General features: G+C 36.6%; 1 protein-coding gene across 3 annotated transcripts in view; it reads right to left on the bottom strand.

Annotated features, from left to right (window-relative positions):
* The window catches only part of NMD3 (NMD3 ribosome export adaptor), a 49989-nt gene that overhangs the window by 1657 nt on the left and 28508 nt on the right, over window positions 1-19824 (bottom strand). For 2 of the 3 annotated variants that reach the window (XM_045037350.1, XM_045037351.1), the window contains exons 14-16: window positions 19209-19315; window positions 17879-17949; window positions 17330-17440 (exon numbers count right to left, since the gene is read on the bottom strand). In XM_045037350.1, coding sequence (XP_044893285.1) covers window positions 17330-17440; window positions 17879-17949; window positions 19209-19315 — 289 coding nt within the window. Of the gene's footprint in view, window positions 1-16052; window positions 16203-17329; window positions 17441-17878; window positions 17950-19208; window positions 19316-19824 lie in introns of those variants that run through there. The other variant, XM_023260419.2, reaches the window with a different exon arrangement.

Here is a 19824-nt window from a genome sequence, read left to right on the forward strand (position 1 = left end):
CATTTGGGTCCTTGGGCTTTCCAAGCAATAGTAATAGACTGGCACCAAACAGAAATTTCAGGAAAAGACTTTTATTGGGGCTTATGCTCTAGCACAAGGGAGATAGCACAAAGGAAAGGGTCCTTCAGGTTGAATTCCCAAACAAAGGCCAGGGAAAGTTTTCAAAACGGCTAAGACAGAAAAGGAGTGCAAGCTAAGCATGTAGGGGCAGTGATATTTAGTATTATAAAGAGGGAAAAAATTGGCTGAAAGGTTAGCACTGGGGCCCACCTAGGTATAGACTGGTTTGGTAGTCACCAGTCTTCACATAGTCAAGTCTCTCCTTTGGTAAGCATCCTGCTTCCACATTCCTGCAAGATGTACTGTCAAAGGGCATAGTGTTTGCACCATCAAGGAACCTGGGTTTTGCAGTCAGGATAGAGGGAAGGTGAGTCCAGTCCCTGCTCTATCTCAAATGTATTGATAATACAGGAAAAAATGTCATCTCTCCAAAAACAAGAAAGAGGGAGCTCATGGAAACTTTTCTAAGACACCCAGACATCACAGACACAGAGCCTGAGTTTCATTACTGCCATTCAGGATAAATGGTATGAAAGTTTAATATTTGGAGTCCAAGCTGTTGCTTGGAAGTCACTTTTATGGTGCTTGGGCATATTAATTCATAAATTTATTTTTCAAGGCTTGTAAATTTCTCTTACATTCATTTCCCAAAAGGAAATGGGATTTCTAGCTCAGTCCAGTGAATGAGATGGATAATGATTGCTATTTTTTTTCATCATCAATTCAATATATACAAGTAAAACAATGAAATATTTACTTCCATTATTTTCCTAAACTGTAGATTTTGTAAGCATTGAAAGGTATGTTTAAATTGTAGTCTACATTTTATATTTTACTTCCCAAACCTAGCTCTAACTCATAACTTAATGACTATTAGAAAAATAAATGAAAGCCTCACTATTCAGGGCCTACTAAGGCTAAAAATGCCCTCATCTCTACCTAAAGTGGAAGAAACAGACTCCAGTAAATAATTGTAGAGCAATTAGGTGAATGCTATTAGCTACAGGACCACACAGCAAAATACCTCACCCAACCTAGAGCCTCAGAAAAAGTTTCTTGAAGACTAATTAGTAGGGAGTCAGAATTACCTCCTTAATTACATGGACAATACATTTTTAAGATTTTAAGAGAAGTGTGAGAATAATGCTTCCGATTTTATAAGTACTTAGTGTGCACTGGTGCCATCTGGTGGACATTAACTAAAGCTAAAATTATTATTTTAAAAAATTTGGGGCTTCCCTCATTTTTTTCAAAAAAAAGCAGAGAAATACATTTATATTACTTTGCAAAAAAATATGTCTTATAGTTTCTGTAACTTGGGGACCAATGTATCAATTCACTCCTAGGTTTTCCCTATCAACCTAATTCAGGTCACTTACTACATGGCCACACCTCATCTTCATCCAGATTTGTGAATGGGCTAAGTTACCACATTATAGGTAAAATAAGTACTTGACAGTGGTGTAGCAAAAGAAATTCAAATGAATTGGGCAACAAAAGAGCACAAGTTATTTCCATATTTTTTTATTTTTTATTTTTAATGTTTATTTATTTTGAGAGAGAGAGAGAGCAAGAGAGAATGAGTGGGGGAGCGACCGAGAAGACAGGGAGAGAGAGAATCTCAAGCAGGCTCTGTGATGTCAGTGCAGAGCCCAACGTGTGGCTCAAACTCAAAACCTGTGAGATCATGACCTGAGCCAAAATCAAGAGTGAGATGCTCAATTGACTGAGCCACCCAGGCACCCCTTTCCATATTTTTAAATTCATCCAAAAGCTTTTAGAGAAAAGACTTACTTAAAAAATCTAAATTATGGGGGCACCTGGGTGGCTCAGTCGGTTGAGCATCTGGCTTTGGCTCAGGTCATGACCTCGCAGTTTGTGAGTTCAAGCCCCACATAGGGCTTCCTATTAGCATGCAGCCAGCTGCAGATTCTTGGTTTCCCTCGCTCTCTGCCCCTCCCCCACCCTTTCTCTTTCAAAAATAAACATTAAAAAAAAGTCTAAATTATGGATATCAATGGTCCTGCTAAAACAAGACCCAGAGAAGCAAACCTTAAGGAGAAAGAAATTATAACTACATTAGCATTAAATATTTCTGCTTAACAAAGGACATTATTTGCAAATTTAACACGTAATAAAATGAGATACCTGTAATGTCTGAAACCAGCAAGGGCTATTTACACAAGACCTTTCTTTAAATCAACACAAGGCAGAAAAACCCAAGAAAGGAAAGAATATGAATAAGCACTGACCAAAAAAGAAACAAAAGTATATTCAATATATATCAAATAAATATAATTAAAATGAGATACCACTTTACAGCTATCAGACCAGCAAAAAAATATTTATAAAGGATATTAGCAAGGGCTAGTGAAAATGTGAGGAAACAAAAGCCCTCAAGTATTTCTGTTGGAAAGAAGTCTGGCAGTACTTAGTTAAGTATGCATATATTCTTATTTATTTTTATTTTATTTATTTTGAGAGAGAAAGAAAGAGAACAGTGCAGGAGGGCAGAAAGAGAATCACAAGCAGGCTCTGAGCTGTCAGCACAGAGCCCAACGTGGGGCTCGATGTCATGAACCATGAGATCATGACCTGAGCTGAAATCAAGAGTCAGAAGCTTAACCAACTGAGCCACCCAGGAGCCCCTACTTATTTTTATTTTGAGACAGAGAGACAGCGTGAGTAGGGGGGAGGGTCAGAGGGAGAGAAAGAGAAACTTAAGTAGGCTCTCAAGGTGGAGTCTGATGCAGGGCTTGATCCCACAACATTAGGATCATGACCTGAGCCAAAATCAAGAGTAGGATGCTCAACCAACTGAGCCACCCGGGTGCCCCTTAGTATGCATATATTCTATAACCCAACAGTCATGTGCCTGGGTGTATCAGTTACCTATCGTTGTGTAATAAATTACCCCAAGATTTAGAGGCTTAAAATGACAAACATTTATCATCTCAAAGATTATGTGGGTCAGGAATCTAGATGTGGTTTGGCTGAGTGACTGTGAGTTTGAGTTTCTCAAAAGACCATAGTCAAAGGTGAGGTGGGGTTACAGTTATCTCAAGTTAAGTGGAGAATTATGTTTCCAAGCTTGCTTACATAGCTGTTGGTCAGAGACATAAGTTCCCTGCCACATAGACCTCTCCATAGGGCAGTTCACAACATAACAGCTTGTTTCCCCCAGAGAAGAGACAATGAGAAATGGCAAGCAAGATAGAAGTCACAGATCTTTGGTAAACTACTCAGAGGTGACATCTCATCACTTTTGCCATATTCTATTCATTAGAAAAGAATCACTTGGTCCAGCCCATATTAAAGGGGAGGAATTTAAACAAGGACATGAATATCAGGGGGCAAGGACCATTGGGAGCCATTTTAAAGGCTGCCCACCACACTGGGTATATATCCCAGAAACTCTCAACAGATCAATAATGAAACAGGAATAAAGCTGTTCACTGTAGTACTGTGTGAAAGTTGTAGGCAAATTAGATGCCCATCAATGAGAAAATAGATGAGAAGAGTAAATGTGATACAAACATATGGAAAAATAACATGCAAATGAGGAAGGATGAACCAAATTTCTATGCAGCAACATGGATACACTTCAAAAACATAATGCTGAGTGTAAAAAAGTAAAGCACGACAGACTTTATTTAAATTTAACCCATGGGGGTGCCGGAGTGGCTCCATCAGTTAAGCATCCAACTTCAGCTCAAGTCATGATCTTGCAGTTTGTGGGTTCAAGCCCCCATCAGGCTCTGTGCTGACAGCTTAGAGCCTACAACCTGCAGGCTACTTCAGATTCTGTGTCTCCCTCTCTCTGCCCCTCCCCTACTCGTGTTCTTTCTCTCTCAAAAATAAACAAATAAATAAATTTAACCCACGAATGATATTATATATCTTTCAAGAATTTCAATGTATCTACATAAGAGTATGGGAGGTAGGACATATGAGACACGGGTGACAAAGGGAGAAAACAGTGGACATGATGATTTCCATGAACCAAAATAAACATGCCACAAAATGAGTATAATCAATTCAATTCTGTGGTTCTAAAGGCATTAAAAAACAAAGCCCAAAAGTAAAGACAGAAGTAAAACTAATGCATCCCTCCGTGGCTATGCTCCAGTCTCCGGTTCTCCTTCCTACAGATACCCAGTTACTGATTATAAAAGGTATATATGTGGTTGAGACACCTGGGTGGCTCAGTCAGTTGAGCATCTGACTCTTGATTTCTGCTCAGGTCATGATTCCAGTGCTGTGGGATCAAGCCCCACGTTGGGCATGGAGCCTGCTTAGGATTCTCTCTCTCTCCCTCTGCCCTTCTCTCCAGGTCATGCTCTCTCCTAAATACATACATACATACATACATACGTACATACTACTGGCTATTTAAAAAAAAAAAAATCTATGCAGTGCATATGTATCAAGTCTTTGTATACATTAGTTACCCACTGTTTTTCACTTTACCTACCCTTCTATATGCTACTCTGAACATCAAACTATATTTCTATGCTCTCTCGCCAGGTGGCTTCCGTTAGACAGACATGAAAGGAACTGAGGAAGCTGAAGGAAGAGAAAGGTTCGGACTCCCAATGTGTGACAGCTGTTGGCAGGCACTCTTGCTGCTACAGGAACAGAGTGATTCCAGATGAGCAGCCGGGGCAGAGGCAACACGCTTTGGTTAAGTGTCATGTCTTCGGCAGATCCAGGCCTATCTCTGAGTACAGCAAGAGGTCAACACAGATGGCTGCAGCATGTGATCTTCCTTTTCACCACTCCAGCCCCACTTGTCTTCCTTTTGGCACTTCTAGCCCCTTTATGTCAGTACACAGTACAAACCATCTGAAAAATACCGCTTTTCTATTAACCTCATAATAGGACCCTCTAGTTTTAAACAACTGAATTCCCATTTTACAAATGAGAAGATTCAGTCAGAGAAATGACTTACTTGCCTGACTCACAGCTGGGATATGAACCTAGGATGGATATCTGGCTCCTGAGCCTATACAATTTCTAGTGTTCTTGCTTGACTGGAAATTCTAAAACCATAGACAATGGAGGAAAAAGTAGAGGAAATTGGTGATGTTATCATCACATAATTAGGTTAGAGTCCAAAGCCAGGGGCTATTAGATGATTTTATTCCTCAAACCAGTAAGTCTCCACCCAACTCCTCTGGGCTTCAGTTTATTCCCAAATACCTGACAGCAAAAGAAAACGCTACTGCAAATGTGAGCACATTCACAGCTCTGAACACTTCTATTAGAAAGAAACTGCTTTTAATTTCCTGACACAGAAATTTCTCTGGATTGTCAAAACTGAAAAGCATTAGCTCTGTTAGTTGCCTTCTCCCTCAAAATAACCTCCCATAAGCTGAGGCCCCTCTTCCCTTTTGCTAAATCAGCAATCACAAAAGAAAAAATGGGTTCTTTTGTGAGACTTTTCTAAATAAGTTCCACTAGACAGAACTGAAACAACACACACACACATACTCTCTCTCTCATCACTTTAACTTTTCTCTAAGGACCATCTCAGATTATCAAAGATGAATAAATTACCCAATAAAATATGTGAACATTCCCTCAAATGACCTGATAGCAGCGAAGAATTATTTCTTTTCCTAATATTAGCTCTAATACATGGCAATGCTTTTGATCCTGAAATTTTAATTCTGAAATAATTATATACTCACAGGAAGTAGCAAAAACAAAAAAAGTACAGGCAGATAATGTGAATTTTTCACCCAGACTCCCACCATGGTAACATCTTGCATAATTTTTAGAAAATTACAGGACCAAAACCAGCAAACTGATGCTGACATAATTCATAGAGTTCATTCAGATTTTATAAGTTTCATAAGCATTTGTGTGTGTGTGTTCACATGTGTACAATTTTATCACGTGGGTAGTTTCATGTAATCATCACCACAATCAAGAACTGTTTCATCACCAAGAAGCTCTCTTGTGCTACTCCATTACAGCCACACCCAGCTCCACACACACACACACACACCCCATCCCTAAACCCTGGCCATCACTAAACTGTTCTCCATCTCTATTAATTTGTTTCAAGAATGTTACCTAAATGGAACCATACAATATGAAACCTTTTGAGATTGTATTTTTTTCACTCAGCATAATTCCCTTGAGATCCATTCAGGTTGTTCTATCAATAGTTCATTCCTTTATACTGATAAATAATATTCTATGGTATGAATGTACAAGTATGTTTATAGCAATGATATTTAATTTTCTAAAAAATGCTTTTCCTAACAAAATACTGCATGAAAATCAAATGTCTAAATAAAAATGAAGCTGCTCAGCCTGACAACAGAGTCAGGAAAAACTGGAGCTAGATCATCTTAACCTTCCCCACCTGCCCAAGGCACCTTCCAGAGCACTATTTAAAACCCTTAAAACCTATAATACAGAAAGGAGAATATATATGGGAATGAACCCAAAATAGGTTTTGTACTCACTCAGATTAAGCGTGAACATAGGAGTGACAGGCTGCTCTAAGGGAATCTATAAGAGTACATCTACTGTCACCTGAAATCTAACCCTAATTAAGCAAGTGGGAAAAAGGGAGGTTGCCTATTTCTATAAGAAAAAGTATTATCCAGGGCACCTGGGTGGCTCAGTTGGTTAAGCGGCCGACTTCGGCTCAGGTCATGATCTCGAGGTCTGTTGAGTTCGAGCTCTGCGTCAGGCTCTGGGCTGATGGCTCGGAGCCTGGAGCCTGCTTCAGATTCTGTGTCTCCCTCTCTCTCTAGCCCTCCCCTGTTTGCGATCTGTCTCTTTCAAAAATGAATAAATGTTAAAAAAAATTTTTTTTTAAAAGAGAAAGTATTATCCATCAACAACTGCTTAGTGAAACAAATTTTAAAGATGCAAAGATTATCAGTTAGTTACTGCCAATAATGCTGCATAAGAAACCACTCCAAAACTCAAAAGCTTAATAATAATCACTTAATCTCCACTCATGGGTTTATCAGCCATTTAGGATGACACTGCCTTAAATGTTCGATTCTGAGCCAAGTTGGGGAAGGCAGGCAGAATATACCCAGGGCATATTCTTCTCATGGTGATGACAGAAGGACAAGAGCACAAATGCAAATAAGCTAAAGCATTTTAATCTTACCTTCTTACCATGTCTGCTAACATCCCAAGTCACAAAGTCAAATCTAAAGTTAAGGGGCGAAGAAATACATTCCACCACCATGAATAAAGGGCAAGTATAAAGCTATATTATTACTACAGAGGAATTAAGAATTGTGACCAAGAATTCAATGTACCACATACACAAGACTTGCTATCTCCCAAAATATTTCCTCCATCAGAATATGCCTTTGATTAAGACTCTGATCCCCAACAAAAATGAAAACACTGTCAGGGGTAACACTTTATTTCCTATGAAAAGGGAAATGGCAAACATGACCACAGAAGGCAGAGTAAGAGATTGGGGGAACAACCCCAAACTTCTTGCTATTCTACATATTTACCTAGGATCAGAGTTTGTCTATCTATTTTCACAAAGTAAAAAGACAAAATGCCACAGTGAAACTCTACAATCAAAATACAAACTTTTTTTAAAGATCCTCTTTGAAGTCACAACTCCACATTCCAGACCATTCAGAGTATTTACCACCCCAGAAATCTGTCTGGTAACATTCCAGGGAGACCTGTACAGTACTTGTTTACACTGACACCCTTAAAGCCAAATGAACATTGATTTATCTTAGCCTCTATTAAGTAGTCAGCCCTTCAACATTATTCTGATCCAAATATACAAACACAGGAAAACTACCACACATATTTTGTACTTCTTGATTACCGCCCAATAAATTTCCTTCTGATTACAGTATACCTTCTCTGTATAGGTCCTGTGTCCACATGATTATTTACAGATACCATTTGTGCTATTATATACAATGAAATACCCTGGAGGAAGAAAATTTACTGTGTGAAACTGAACAGTCTATGTTAGCACTATAAAATCAGAATTCTGTGGCTAGATAGCACTATACACATAAAAACTTACCAAAGTTTAGAATTAGATGCAGGTCCTACTTGCATAAATAAAATGAAGTCTTTTTTTTTTTTTAATTTTTTTAAATGTTTTTATTTATTTTTGAGGCAGAGAGAGACAGAGCATAAGCAGGGGAGGGGCAGAGAGAGAGGGAGACACAGAATCCAAAGCAGGTTCTAGGTTCTGAGCTGACAGCACAAAGCCCGATGTGGGGCTTGAACTCACAAACTGCGAGATCATGACCTGAGCTGAAGTCGGACACTTAACCGACTGAGCCACCCAAGCGCCCCAATAAAATGAAGTCTTGAACAACATAAACAACTCTCCCTACAAATACCATTTACCATCTCTCCAATGCCATTAAGATCTGGTTTCCTATTTTATGGACAGACTTGTAAGGAATTAAAGCCAAACGATACCCAACAAATTTCTACCCATTTTTCAAAGTATTCAAAAATCAGATAGTATTAACTACGTATTTGAGGACCTATGCATTGTGCTATATCTGCACTGCACTAAAGAAATGTAGTCTAGTTAGAAAGACAAAATACATACATAAATAGTAATAAAAACTTAGGAAACAAATAAAAACTAACCAAGTAGGACAGATAGTAACTGCTACAAAAGTTCAACAAACAGATCAATATGAACTGGGCCTCATCTGAGTTAACCTAGAAATCATTAAGTGAAAAGAAAGAACATGTAAAACATCAAGAATAATATAAAAGAGATACTCTCATAAACTGTACCCGATGGAAGGTATATTTCTGGAAAGAATTTTGTAATATGTCTTAAGATTCTTATATATTCTTTGACACAGTCATTTCCTAAGAAAATAATGAGTAAAATGGACAGATGTTTATGGGGGGTAGGCAGAGAAAAACAACCTGGAAATGCCCAACTTCAAAGACTAACTAATCAAATGGTGGTGGTATTATCAGTCTATCAACTGGCTAATGCCACAGCAATGCTGTACAATGACCACAAATCCTGGGCGCCTGTTCTCACAGCTACGATAGAGGCCCAAGCCCTCTTGAAGCCTAAACTCAGAACTTCCACCTCCTTCTAATCACCAAAGCCCAGAGCAAAAGGGCACTACCTACAAAGTTACATCAGGGGTCAGCAAACTACAGGCCATAGGCAAAACGTGGCCCACAGCCTTTTTTTTTAAGTTTTATTAGAATATAGTCACTCCCTTTTATTTACATATTGGCTATGGCTCATTCATGCTACTATAGCAAAGTGATTGTGACAGAGACCATTAGACTGCAAAGTCTTAAATGTTTATTATTTGGTCCTATGCTACAGGATAAAAGTTATGAGTGAAGAATTAGGACTATTTCTGCAATCTGGCAGTGGAGTATTGGTTTATTATTATATATATTTAAGAATTTTTAATGGCGAGGATGTCTGGGCGGCTCAGTCAGTTAAGCATCAGACTTCTGCTCAGGTCACATTCTCACAGTTCATGACTTTGAGCTGCATCGAGCTTTCTGGTGTCAGCACAGAGCCCACTTTGAGACACTCTGTCTCCCTCTCTCTCTGTCCCTCCCCCACTGGTTCTCTCTTTCTTCTCTCTCAAAATAAATAAATAAACTTTAAAAAAAAAAGGCAGTGAAATATGCAATTGAAATAAACATTGGAAACATTCTTTTAAAAAAAAAGAATTTTTAATGGCTTAGAAAAGACATAAAATAGTTAAGAAGTAAAAGAAGGTTTAAAAAAGTATATAGACAGTATGATCTCACCTCTACATAACCATGTATAAGTAAAGTACGTGTATTACATATAAATAATTCATATACATATATTATTTTCATATATTTTTTAAAGACAAAGCACAGATTGGGAAAATACTTGCAAGACACATATCTGATAAAAAGGACTTGTATCCAAAATACACAAGAAGTCTTAAAACTCCACAATAAGAAATCAAACAACCAGGTTTAAAAATGGGCCAAAGATCTGAATAGACAACTCATCAAAGATACACAGATGGCAAATAAGCATATAAAAAGATGTTCATCACATGTCATCAGGAGACTGTAAATTAAAGTAACAATGAGACACCACTACCTATTATAATGGCTGAAATCAAAAAAACTGACAATACCAAATGCTGATAAGAATGCAGAGCAACAAGAACTTTTTTACATTGTTGGTGGGAATGCAGAATGGTACAGCCACTTTGGAGGACAGTTTGGCAGCCTCTTCCAAAACTCAAGATAGTGTTACCACAAGATCCAGCAATCAGGCTCCTAGGTATTATCCAACTGATTTGAAAACTTATGTTTATACAAAAACCTGCACAGGGAAGTTTATTGCAGCTTTATGCATAAGCACCAAAAGCTGGAAGTAACCAAGATGAATGGATAGGTGAATGAACAAGGTATGGTACATCTATACTATGGGACATACTCAACAATAAAAAAATAAACTAGCAAGCCACAAAAAGAAAGAACATTAAAGACATACTGCTAAGTGAAAGAAGCCAGTATGATAGGCTACATGTTATGTGATTCCAATTATGAGACACTCTGGAAAAGGCGAAACTACAGAGACAATAAAATGATCAATGGTTGCCAAGGGCTTGGGGTTCAGGATGAATTGGTAAAGTACAGGGGATTTTTAGGGCTGTAAAATTATTTGGTATGATATTATAATGGTTGATGCAAGACATGAACTTCTCAAAGCCCACAGGACTTCATAGTACAAATAATGAATCTCCCTATATGCAAATTCTGAAAAAGCATTTAAGTCTGGGGATTGAAAGACTGTGACAAATAACTGTATTACAAATATATGAAACAAGCTCACTGAAGGGGATGGGGAGAAGGTGCTGATCTAAGTCATCCTTAAAAATGAGTACAGTCTGTAAGACTAAGGCAAGGGAACCATACATAAAACACAAGGTTTTTTATGGGACACAGGTGTATAGTAGAATTGAGTAATTAAGTAAATGGATGGCAGATGATGGGAACAATGGCCAAAGTTATAACAATTCAAACAAAATAAGTAGCATTAGATAATAACCCAAAATATAAAAAAGGTATTCATGAATCCATATTGCTATAAATAAATGACTGAACAAATTAGTACATGGGAGAAAAGAGACAAATCTTCCATACAGAAGAGTTCCAAATAATTTATACAGATATCCCACCTTCAAGGAGGGGCAGTATGACTCACTACTTCTTAGGTATAGGCCGTGCAGAGTGACTTCCTTCTGAAGTGCACATTATGGAAAGGGGGGAAAAAGAGTATAGCGGAGAAATGACAGGCACTACCTCAGTCAGGTGATGAAGGCCAACATCAACAGTGATAAATCATGTTGCCAGTACATGCCCTTGATAAAATGTCATGAAAATAGCGTTTTGCCTGTGGTCTTCCTCCCAATAACCCATAATCCCAGTCTTGGGGGGAAAACATTAAATTCCAATGGTATGGTATCCTACAAAATATTTGATAGAATACTCCTCAAAACTGTCAAGGTCCTCAAAAACAAGGGAAATCAAAGAAACAGGCACTGCCAAGAGGAGACTAAGGAAAACATGACAACTAAACGTAACATGAGGAGGAAGTGTCTGGGTGGTTGAGTCAGTTAAGCGTCCAACTCTTGATTTAGGCTCAGGTCACGATCTCACACTTTTGTTGAGTCCCATATTGGGCTCCACGCTGAGCGTGTGGCCTACTTGGGATTCTCTCTCCCTTTCTGCCCCTTTCTGACTCGTGCACATATGCACATGCATGTGTGTGTGTGTGTATCTGTATCCACCCATTTCTCTCTCCCTTTCTCAGAAAGCAAGAAAGCAAGAAAGCAAAAGAAAGAAAGAAGAAAGAAAGAAAGAAAGAAAGAAAGAAAGAAAGAAAGAAAGAAAGAAAGAAAGAAAAAGAAAGAATGAATAAAGAAATAAACATTAACATGGTATCCTGGATGGGATCTTGGAAAAGAAAATGTACACTGAATAAGAACTAAAGATATCTAGGGGCGCCTGGGTGGCGCAGTCGGTTAAGCGTCTGACTTCGGCTCAGGTCACGATCTCGCAGTCCGCGAGTTTGAGCCCCGCGTCGGGCTCTGGGCTGATGGCTCAGAGCCTGGAGCCTGCTTCCGATTCTGTGTTTCCCTCTCTCTCTGCCCCTCCCCCGTTCATGCTGTGTCTCTCTCTGTCTCAAAAATAAATAAACGTTAAAAAAAAAAATTTAAAAAAAGAACTAAAGATATCTAAACTACAGCCTTTAGTTAATAATAATGTAATAGTACCGGCTCATTAAATAATAAAAGAAGCTGGGTGTGGCACGGGAACTCTGCACTATCTTCTCAATTTTTCTGAAGATCTACAACTACAAAACATAAAATCTATTTAAAAAAAAAATGTTAACAGTGATGATCTCCCTATAAGGGAAACGTTGAAAATTTATGCTTTTGTTTTTCTAATTCTCTGTACCACACACATTTTCTAAGATAAGCTCTATGCTGCTCTAAAAAGTGTATACATAAAAGATTTGGGTTTTTTCCAACTTGTTTCAGTACAAAACACTAGAACTGTGATTATAAATTTTAAAAGCAGATACTATTTATTAAATAGTTACAATTTGCTATGAATTGTATACGAAGAATTTTAACAATTATCTGTGTAATGAGCAGTATTACTCCTTTTTAAAATGTGAAGAAATATGGGGTGCCAGAGTGGCTCAGTTGGGTAAGTGTCTGACTCCTGACTTCAGCTCAGAGTGATCTGTACTTCACAGTGCTTGGACTCTCTCACTCCCTCTCTCTCTTCCCCTTCCCTGCTCACTCACACTGTCTCAAAACAAATAAACTTAAAAAATAAAATAAAATGTGAAGAAACAACATCAGAAAGTTTAACTCATATAGTTAATAGGTGGCAGGTAAACAGACTCCAAAACATCCTTTTATTTCTATATAATATAGCTTCCCCACAATTACTTGTGCAGTACTTCATCAACTAATGCTAGTATATATACTATCTGAAAGCACTTCACAACAATGCTATGAAGTGAATTATAAAAAGCCATATTTATGTGAAACTGTGTCACAAGAAAAATGTGTGACAGGCACCACTGCAGTACTAACTCCACCAAAACCAGAAAACAAAATCTCCATCAGATTACAAAACAAACTGCATTACTATGTAAAAAACACAGTGGCTACCAAACCTACACCAAATAACTTTTAAGCACTACAGAGTTCTTGTTTTACCAGAAATTACCATGAATCATACCTTTTTCCTAGGTAATAAAGCAGTTCTTTCAAAATGTGTCGAGTCAAAGAACTAAAATTGAAAATTCTCCTCACACTACTTTGAAATTCAAGAGATACTGAGGCTGACTTCTTGCTTTCATCAAGGCTTACCACCCCACTGCTCAAATTATTTCAACATGTGACAGAATTGATAAGCAGAATGAATAGCCTACATCTGTGCTTTTTATGATGCCATTTCATGATTCCTTAATTCACAGGGTGATTCAACTGAAGCTGAAGAATTTTAAGTAAATTGGTTTATTTTTAGGTAAACTGGTCTGTATCATGAAAATAACCCAAGAGCAGACTGCATGTGGGGCCTGAACAACGGAAACCCAAAACCTGCCCAAAGAGTTACGTTATAACATCAATATGCATGAACAAGATCAAATATATATGGACAAGAGCCTGTCAAAAGGACACAAAAGCCAGATTGATGGGGTACCCACTGGCCAAATCTGGGACAACGCGAACATCAAAGTAAAAAATTCAACCAATAAAAAACCAAACAACCCAACTTCCAAAAACAGACAAAGGATCTGAATGGCCATTCTACCAATAAAGATATATGGGTAACAAGTACATGAGAAGATGCTTAACATAATTAACCATCAGGGAGATGAAAATTAAAACCACAGAAAAACACCACCATCCACCTATCAGTCTGGCTTTAAAACGACCTGACACCACCAAGCGGTGGTGAGGATGCAGAATAACTGAAACGTTCATACACTGCAGGCGAGAAAGCAAAATGGCACAAACCACTTCAGAAAAACAGTTTGGCAATTTTTTATAAAGTTAAATATATGTATACACTTATAATAGGATCCAACAATCCCATCCATACTTTTTTACCTACGTAAAAGGAAAACCTATACAGAAATGTTCACAGCAGCTTTACTCCTAATCATCAAAACCTAGAAATTCAAATGTGCCTCAACAGGGGAATGGATAACTGGAACACTGTATTACTCAAAATGAAAAGAAACAAACCTTGGGTGAATCTCAAGTGCACCATGCTGTGAAAACAGACTCAGAGACTACATACTGTATAATTTCATTTACGTATTTTGGAAAAAACAAACCATAAAGTCAAGGAACAGAACAGAAATTGCAGGGGTTGGGGGGATGGTTAAGGATGAGGGAAGGGCTTGAAAACAAAGGGGTACCAAACAGAATTTGCGGAGGGGGAAGGTTGGAGGAATGATAAAATTGTTCTGGAATTTGTGGTGGTAACTGTGTGAATCTACATGTATTAAAATTTATGGAACTGTAAATGACAAGACTGAATTTCATTGTCTTTAAGTTGAAAATAAATTTAAAAGGAAAAAATCAAGAAAAATCATGATTAAAAAGGAATAAATCCTCTAACTCCTTAAAACAGAAAACCAACTAACAACCTAAGAATGCTTAGGGACATCTGGACTAATCAACAGCACAAGTCTCCAGATACAAATGCATTGAGAATTTGGTATTACTTCTGGGAACTTGGTATTACCTCTAGTCCTGCTAAAAGGGTTTACCCTAAATCTAATCATGAGAAACCATCAAACAAGCCCAAATTGGGGTCATTTTACAAAATAACTGGCTTGGACTCTTCAAAAATGCCAATTACATAAAACGTAAAAACTCAAGAACTGGTCCAGATGAAAGAAGTCTAAAAAGAGATATGAGAACCCAGTGCAATGCACAATCTTAGATTTATTTTTTCTATAAAAGACTTCATAGGTGGGACAACTGACAAAATTTCGATATGGCCCACTGATTAGATATCACTATTGTGTCAATGTTAATTTTATGATGTTGATCATTGCCCTATGGTTATGTAAGAAAATTTAATTAGAAAGAAAGCAAATGAGGTAAGCGCTGGCATTTGGCAAATCTGAGGAAAGGGTATCCAGGAATTCTTTGTACTATTCTAGTAACGGTCTGAAATTATATCAAAACTGAAAGTAAATTATTAAAAAAAGTAACATCCCTTGGACTAAAAATAACAGATCAAGTAATCTAAAGGATGGAATCAATATGAACAAATTTACTAAAATAGTCTAGAGAAAACACTGGCACTTACTCAGTATTGACTACAGAGGAGTGTCTAGTCCTGACACTCAAGCCTGGAGTTCTAGATTCTACTATGGCAAGGATAAGCTTGATGCTGTTAAATTATACAAGCAATTCTCCCTTAACTCTCTGCATGCTCATAAAAAGACTTCCACCTATAAAACAACACCTTCAAGTGGAGATCTGGCTACAAAAGAAGATAATTCATCATACTGACTTAGAAATTACTCATATTTATAAACTGGGTTATAAATCAGCTTCTTGAAAATTTGATTAATACCAGCCTTCCCAAATTGTATCAACTCCGGGACATGAACAAGAGTATTTGGGGACCCACAGCCTGGGAACCATACTCTTAAAATGGTAAGTTTATCAAGGCTGTGTAACTGTGAGGGCTCCTGGCTATCACCTTTTCTATTAGCTACATTCCTTCACCTCGTCATAGCCTTCTTTCAACCAAGAAGTTTCATTACTCATAAAGACAACATCAAAGAGAATAAGACTAAATAAGTTCAGCAGGAAACTGTATTTTTAGTGGGAAAATCATGAAAAGTACTCAAATAATTTCACCTGGGAAAACTGCATAAGATACTATCATTTAAATATGACACTAATACAATCACTTTAAGGACACACAAAAAAGGGGAAAATGTTTTTATTTCATGCTTCTTAAAGTCTTGACATACAAGAGGTAAACCAAACCACAAGTGAAAACTTTAAATATGCAGACAGAACAGGAGCCACTATAAAAACTTCAGGCCTTTATCCATAACTTCAGAACTGGGGAGTCTAATCGTAAAAAAAGGAAAATGCTCCATTCAGCACTCACTTAATTGCCTTATTTAGTGGTATTCCTAGAGTTTAGGAATTAGCTCTTGGTTCTGGCATACTTAGTAAGTCTGATATTGCTTATAGAAATAGGATCTTAATACTTCATTCTCAGAACACTTTAAAATTCAAGCCAATGTTTTTCTTTCAAAGAGTGGAAGGTATTTCTCATTCAAGTCTGATTCATGGTTTTATAAAGCATAAAGATCATTTTCATTATTTCATCATGTATATGCTGGATTCAAATATTCTTTTTGATGGTGATCTACTCAATGACAGAAACTTAATATGAAGAAAATTCCTTCCTTCTCAATTTGTAAACCAAAATTTTAAAAGCAAAAATGTTTGAAGTGATAGGAAGACATTTTTATGACATAAGCTACTACTCTAAGCTGCTGGCCTGAGCAAAAATAACGAAAGTACACATTGTTAACCTTTAAGTAGTCTATGTTTGCTACAAATCCATACATATTTTAAACATATTTTCTTCTGCAATAAAAATCAAGATAATCCCCAATTTAACAGCTTTTGAAGATGTTAACATTTTGAATAAAATAACTTCTCCCGAATGTCCAGGAATAAACTGAACCACAACTTACCTACCCCAATGACATAAAAATGATCAAAGTGCATAAAAAGTTCCTATTAAAAATGATTCTTCATATGCACTTTTACTAAAGCAATCAATGCAAAATGAATGTAAAGCTTGTTTTATGATTCAAGATTTAGGTAACCTCCAAATAATCACAACTTTTAAGATTTGAAATCCAGTGCTACAGTATGGAAAAGAGTAGGGTCTCCTAAAAAGGCAAACTTATAAAATTCCACACGCAAAATGGCCTAAATATCTGTAATAATTACATTCTCCATAATCTTTTATCTAAAACTTCAAAGCCATCAATCTCTTTCAGTGCTCTGAATGAGCAATCAAAATAGTCCCATTTATTCAAGTTTAAAACTAAATATCTCCTCTCTCAATATGGAAGCACAAATGGAATAGACAATAAAAGTTATTTTGTCCAACATCCTGAGCCTACAGATATGGAAATCATCTACAACCCAATCTCATTGTGTCATCATCGATTCACCTTCTTCACCAGTAGCATCTTGGGAAATATGAAGGTCTTCAAGCATCTCAGCCAGACTAATTCGAGGTGCTCCTTCATCATCCGTGTCACTTTCCACAGGAATGGTTGAATCTAAAAAAAAATACAAGGAGGATTTCAAATACAAATATGAAAATATACAAAATGCCTGCCTCTACCATCTTTACTATCATTTAAACATATTATATTAGCAGTTCTTGTACCATATCTAGAGCAGGCATTTATATTCACTGAATGAACTGCATAAATATATAAATAAATATCCACTAGTATAGAGATCAGGAACTTGAAGGGTCATGCTCGGATACAATGATATCAAATATGGTAAGGCAAACAACATTTTAATAAGTCCTACTGTTCTGCAAGTGTTTTTATTTTTTTGCAAATGTTTAATTAGAGGACTTTTAAAACCACACAGTAAAAGTCATTTATGGAATGAAAGTTTAAGATACCAAAATACTTATACGGGGTTAACATATCTATACAAAAGCAAAAGATGCAACTTAAATCAAACACTCGTAAAACACTAACCTCTATAAATGTTTACATTTTTTCTAATTGCCTCATCTTCTTCAAGATCTTCAAGGAAATCTTGGTATTGCCTACAGAAGAATAAAGAAATATTTAAATATTTCATCTTTACCAAGACAGTATTGAGTTGTTTTCATTTTCAGCACTGTAAGATAAATGTGTTCCATGTATGAAAATCTTTAAAAATAATAACTGAAGGTCAAATATAGATGTTAATTAAATAGTCTGACAAATTTAAAAAAATATTTTCTTTCAAAATTACATGATACATACACAATTGGGGTGCCTGGGTGGCTCAGTCCATCTCTTGGACTTAGCATGCAACTCCTGATTTCAGCTCAGGTCATAATCTCACAGTTCATGAGTTTGAACCCTGCATTAGGCTTGCACTGACAGCACGGAGCCTGATCATGATTCTGTATCTCATTCTCTCTCTCCCCCTCCCCTGCTTGCACTCTCTTTCTAAAAATAAACTTTAATGTCCCTCCCCTCAAGTCATATGGCGAAGTTAAAATACATGCACTTTTAAGTCTATAGATGAAATAACCAAATACGTACTTATAATATCTAATTTAACATTATATATTTATAAATACTTACTTTAAATTACATTATGAGACTCTATTTTGCTATTTACCACTCACATTTCATGACACAATTTTATTTAAACTCATTTTTTTAGACAGTGTCTTAACCATTATTAAAACCATTTTTCATCATCCAATATAATTTTCTAGAACCCAACATCTTCATTTCTCCTTAAGTTGTTTGAAAAACAGCATATTTAGAACAATCTGAGGGTTGATGGGGGTGGGCGATGGGTACTGAGGAAGGCACCCATTGGGAGCACTGGGTGTTGTATGGAAACCAATTTGACAATAAATTTCATATTAGAAAGAAAGAAAGAAAGAAAGAAAGAAAGAAAGAAAGAAAGAAAGAAAGAAAGAAAGAAAGAAAGAAAGAAAGAAAAACAGCACATTTGATATTAAAGGGCTATTTTCTTTTCATCTGGAGTCGTAAGTACTCACTTGCTATTTGCGATATCCACAATGTAATTACTAATGTTAACTTTTCAAATGTGTTGTTTACAACAATGTTGCAATTCTCAGGTCAAAACCCAGGAAATAATAATCAAATCTGTTAAATATCATTATATCCTCCCTACATTGATTCGATATCCTCTTACACTGATTCAATTAACACGATAAGAATACAAAATTAATACTGAATGGAATAATCATGTGATGACTATATAAAATATAAAAACTATAAAGATTTATTGTAAGGATTTCCTTTGAGACAACATATAAGGTTTAAAGAAAAGTAGGACCTTTCATCATCTGTATCCATGTTTTCTCTCTCTCTTGCAAGCTCTTTCAGTTTCCAGTTTCTACGACGCTGACGTTTGGTACGGTCATAGTTCTTCTTGATTAACACCTAAAAGTAAAAGAAATATTTGCAAAGTTACAAAAAAATGGGAACTAAATAACGGGGCCTCCAAGTCCAATAAAGTTAAAAAGAGAAAGATTCTGAGAATGCCAAAAAGTCACCAAACTGATGAGTGGTTACATCTTAGGGAAAAAAAAATAGGGATCAAGAGGCAGGGTCAAGAGAACTTTTAACATTTTTCTTCATGTACTCAGTATTTTATGAAAATGCAGTCAGCCATCGTTTGCATAAGTGTTATAATTTACTAATGAAATTTTCCAGTGACTAAAAATTAAACTGCTTTTTTATACCCAAAACTTCAAATTTCTGATGTCTTAATCATCCTGAAATATTATCACAGGCAGGCATTTTTCCTTTTATTACTACTAATAAGCACTTATAGAAGTACATATATCTTTCACAAATGTATGTCCTAGGGCAGTTTAAAAAACTGTGGAATAAGTGAAAATAATTTTACACAATGCAAAATCTTGTATGACTGTCTTAATCTCCTCTTA

This window comes from Felis catus, chromosome C2 (assembly GCF_018350175.1).
Source record: "Felis catus isolate Fca126 chromosome C2, F.catus_Fca126_mat1.0, whole genome shotgun sequence".
Lineage (NCBI taxonomy): Eukaryota > Metazoa > Chordata > Mammalia > Carnivora > Felidae > Felis > Felis catus.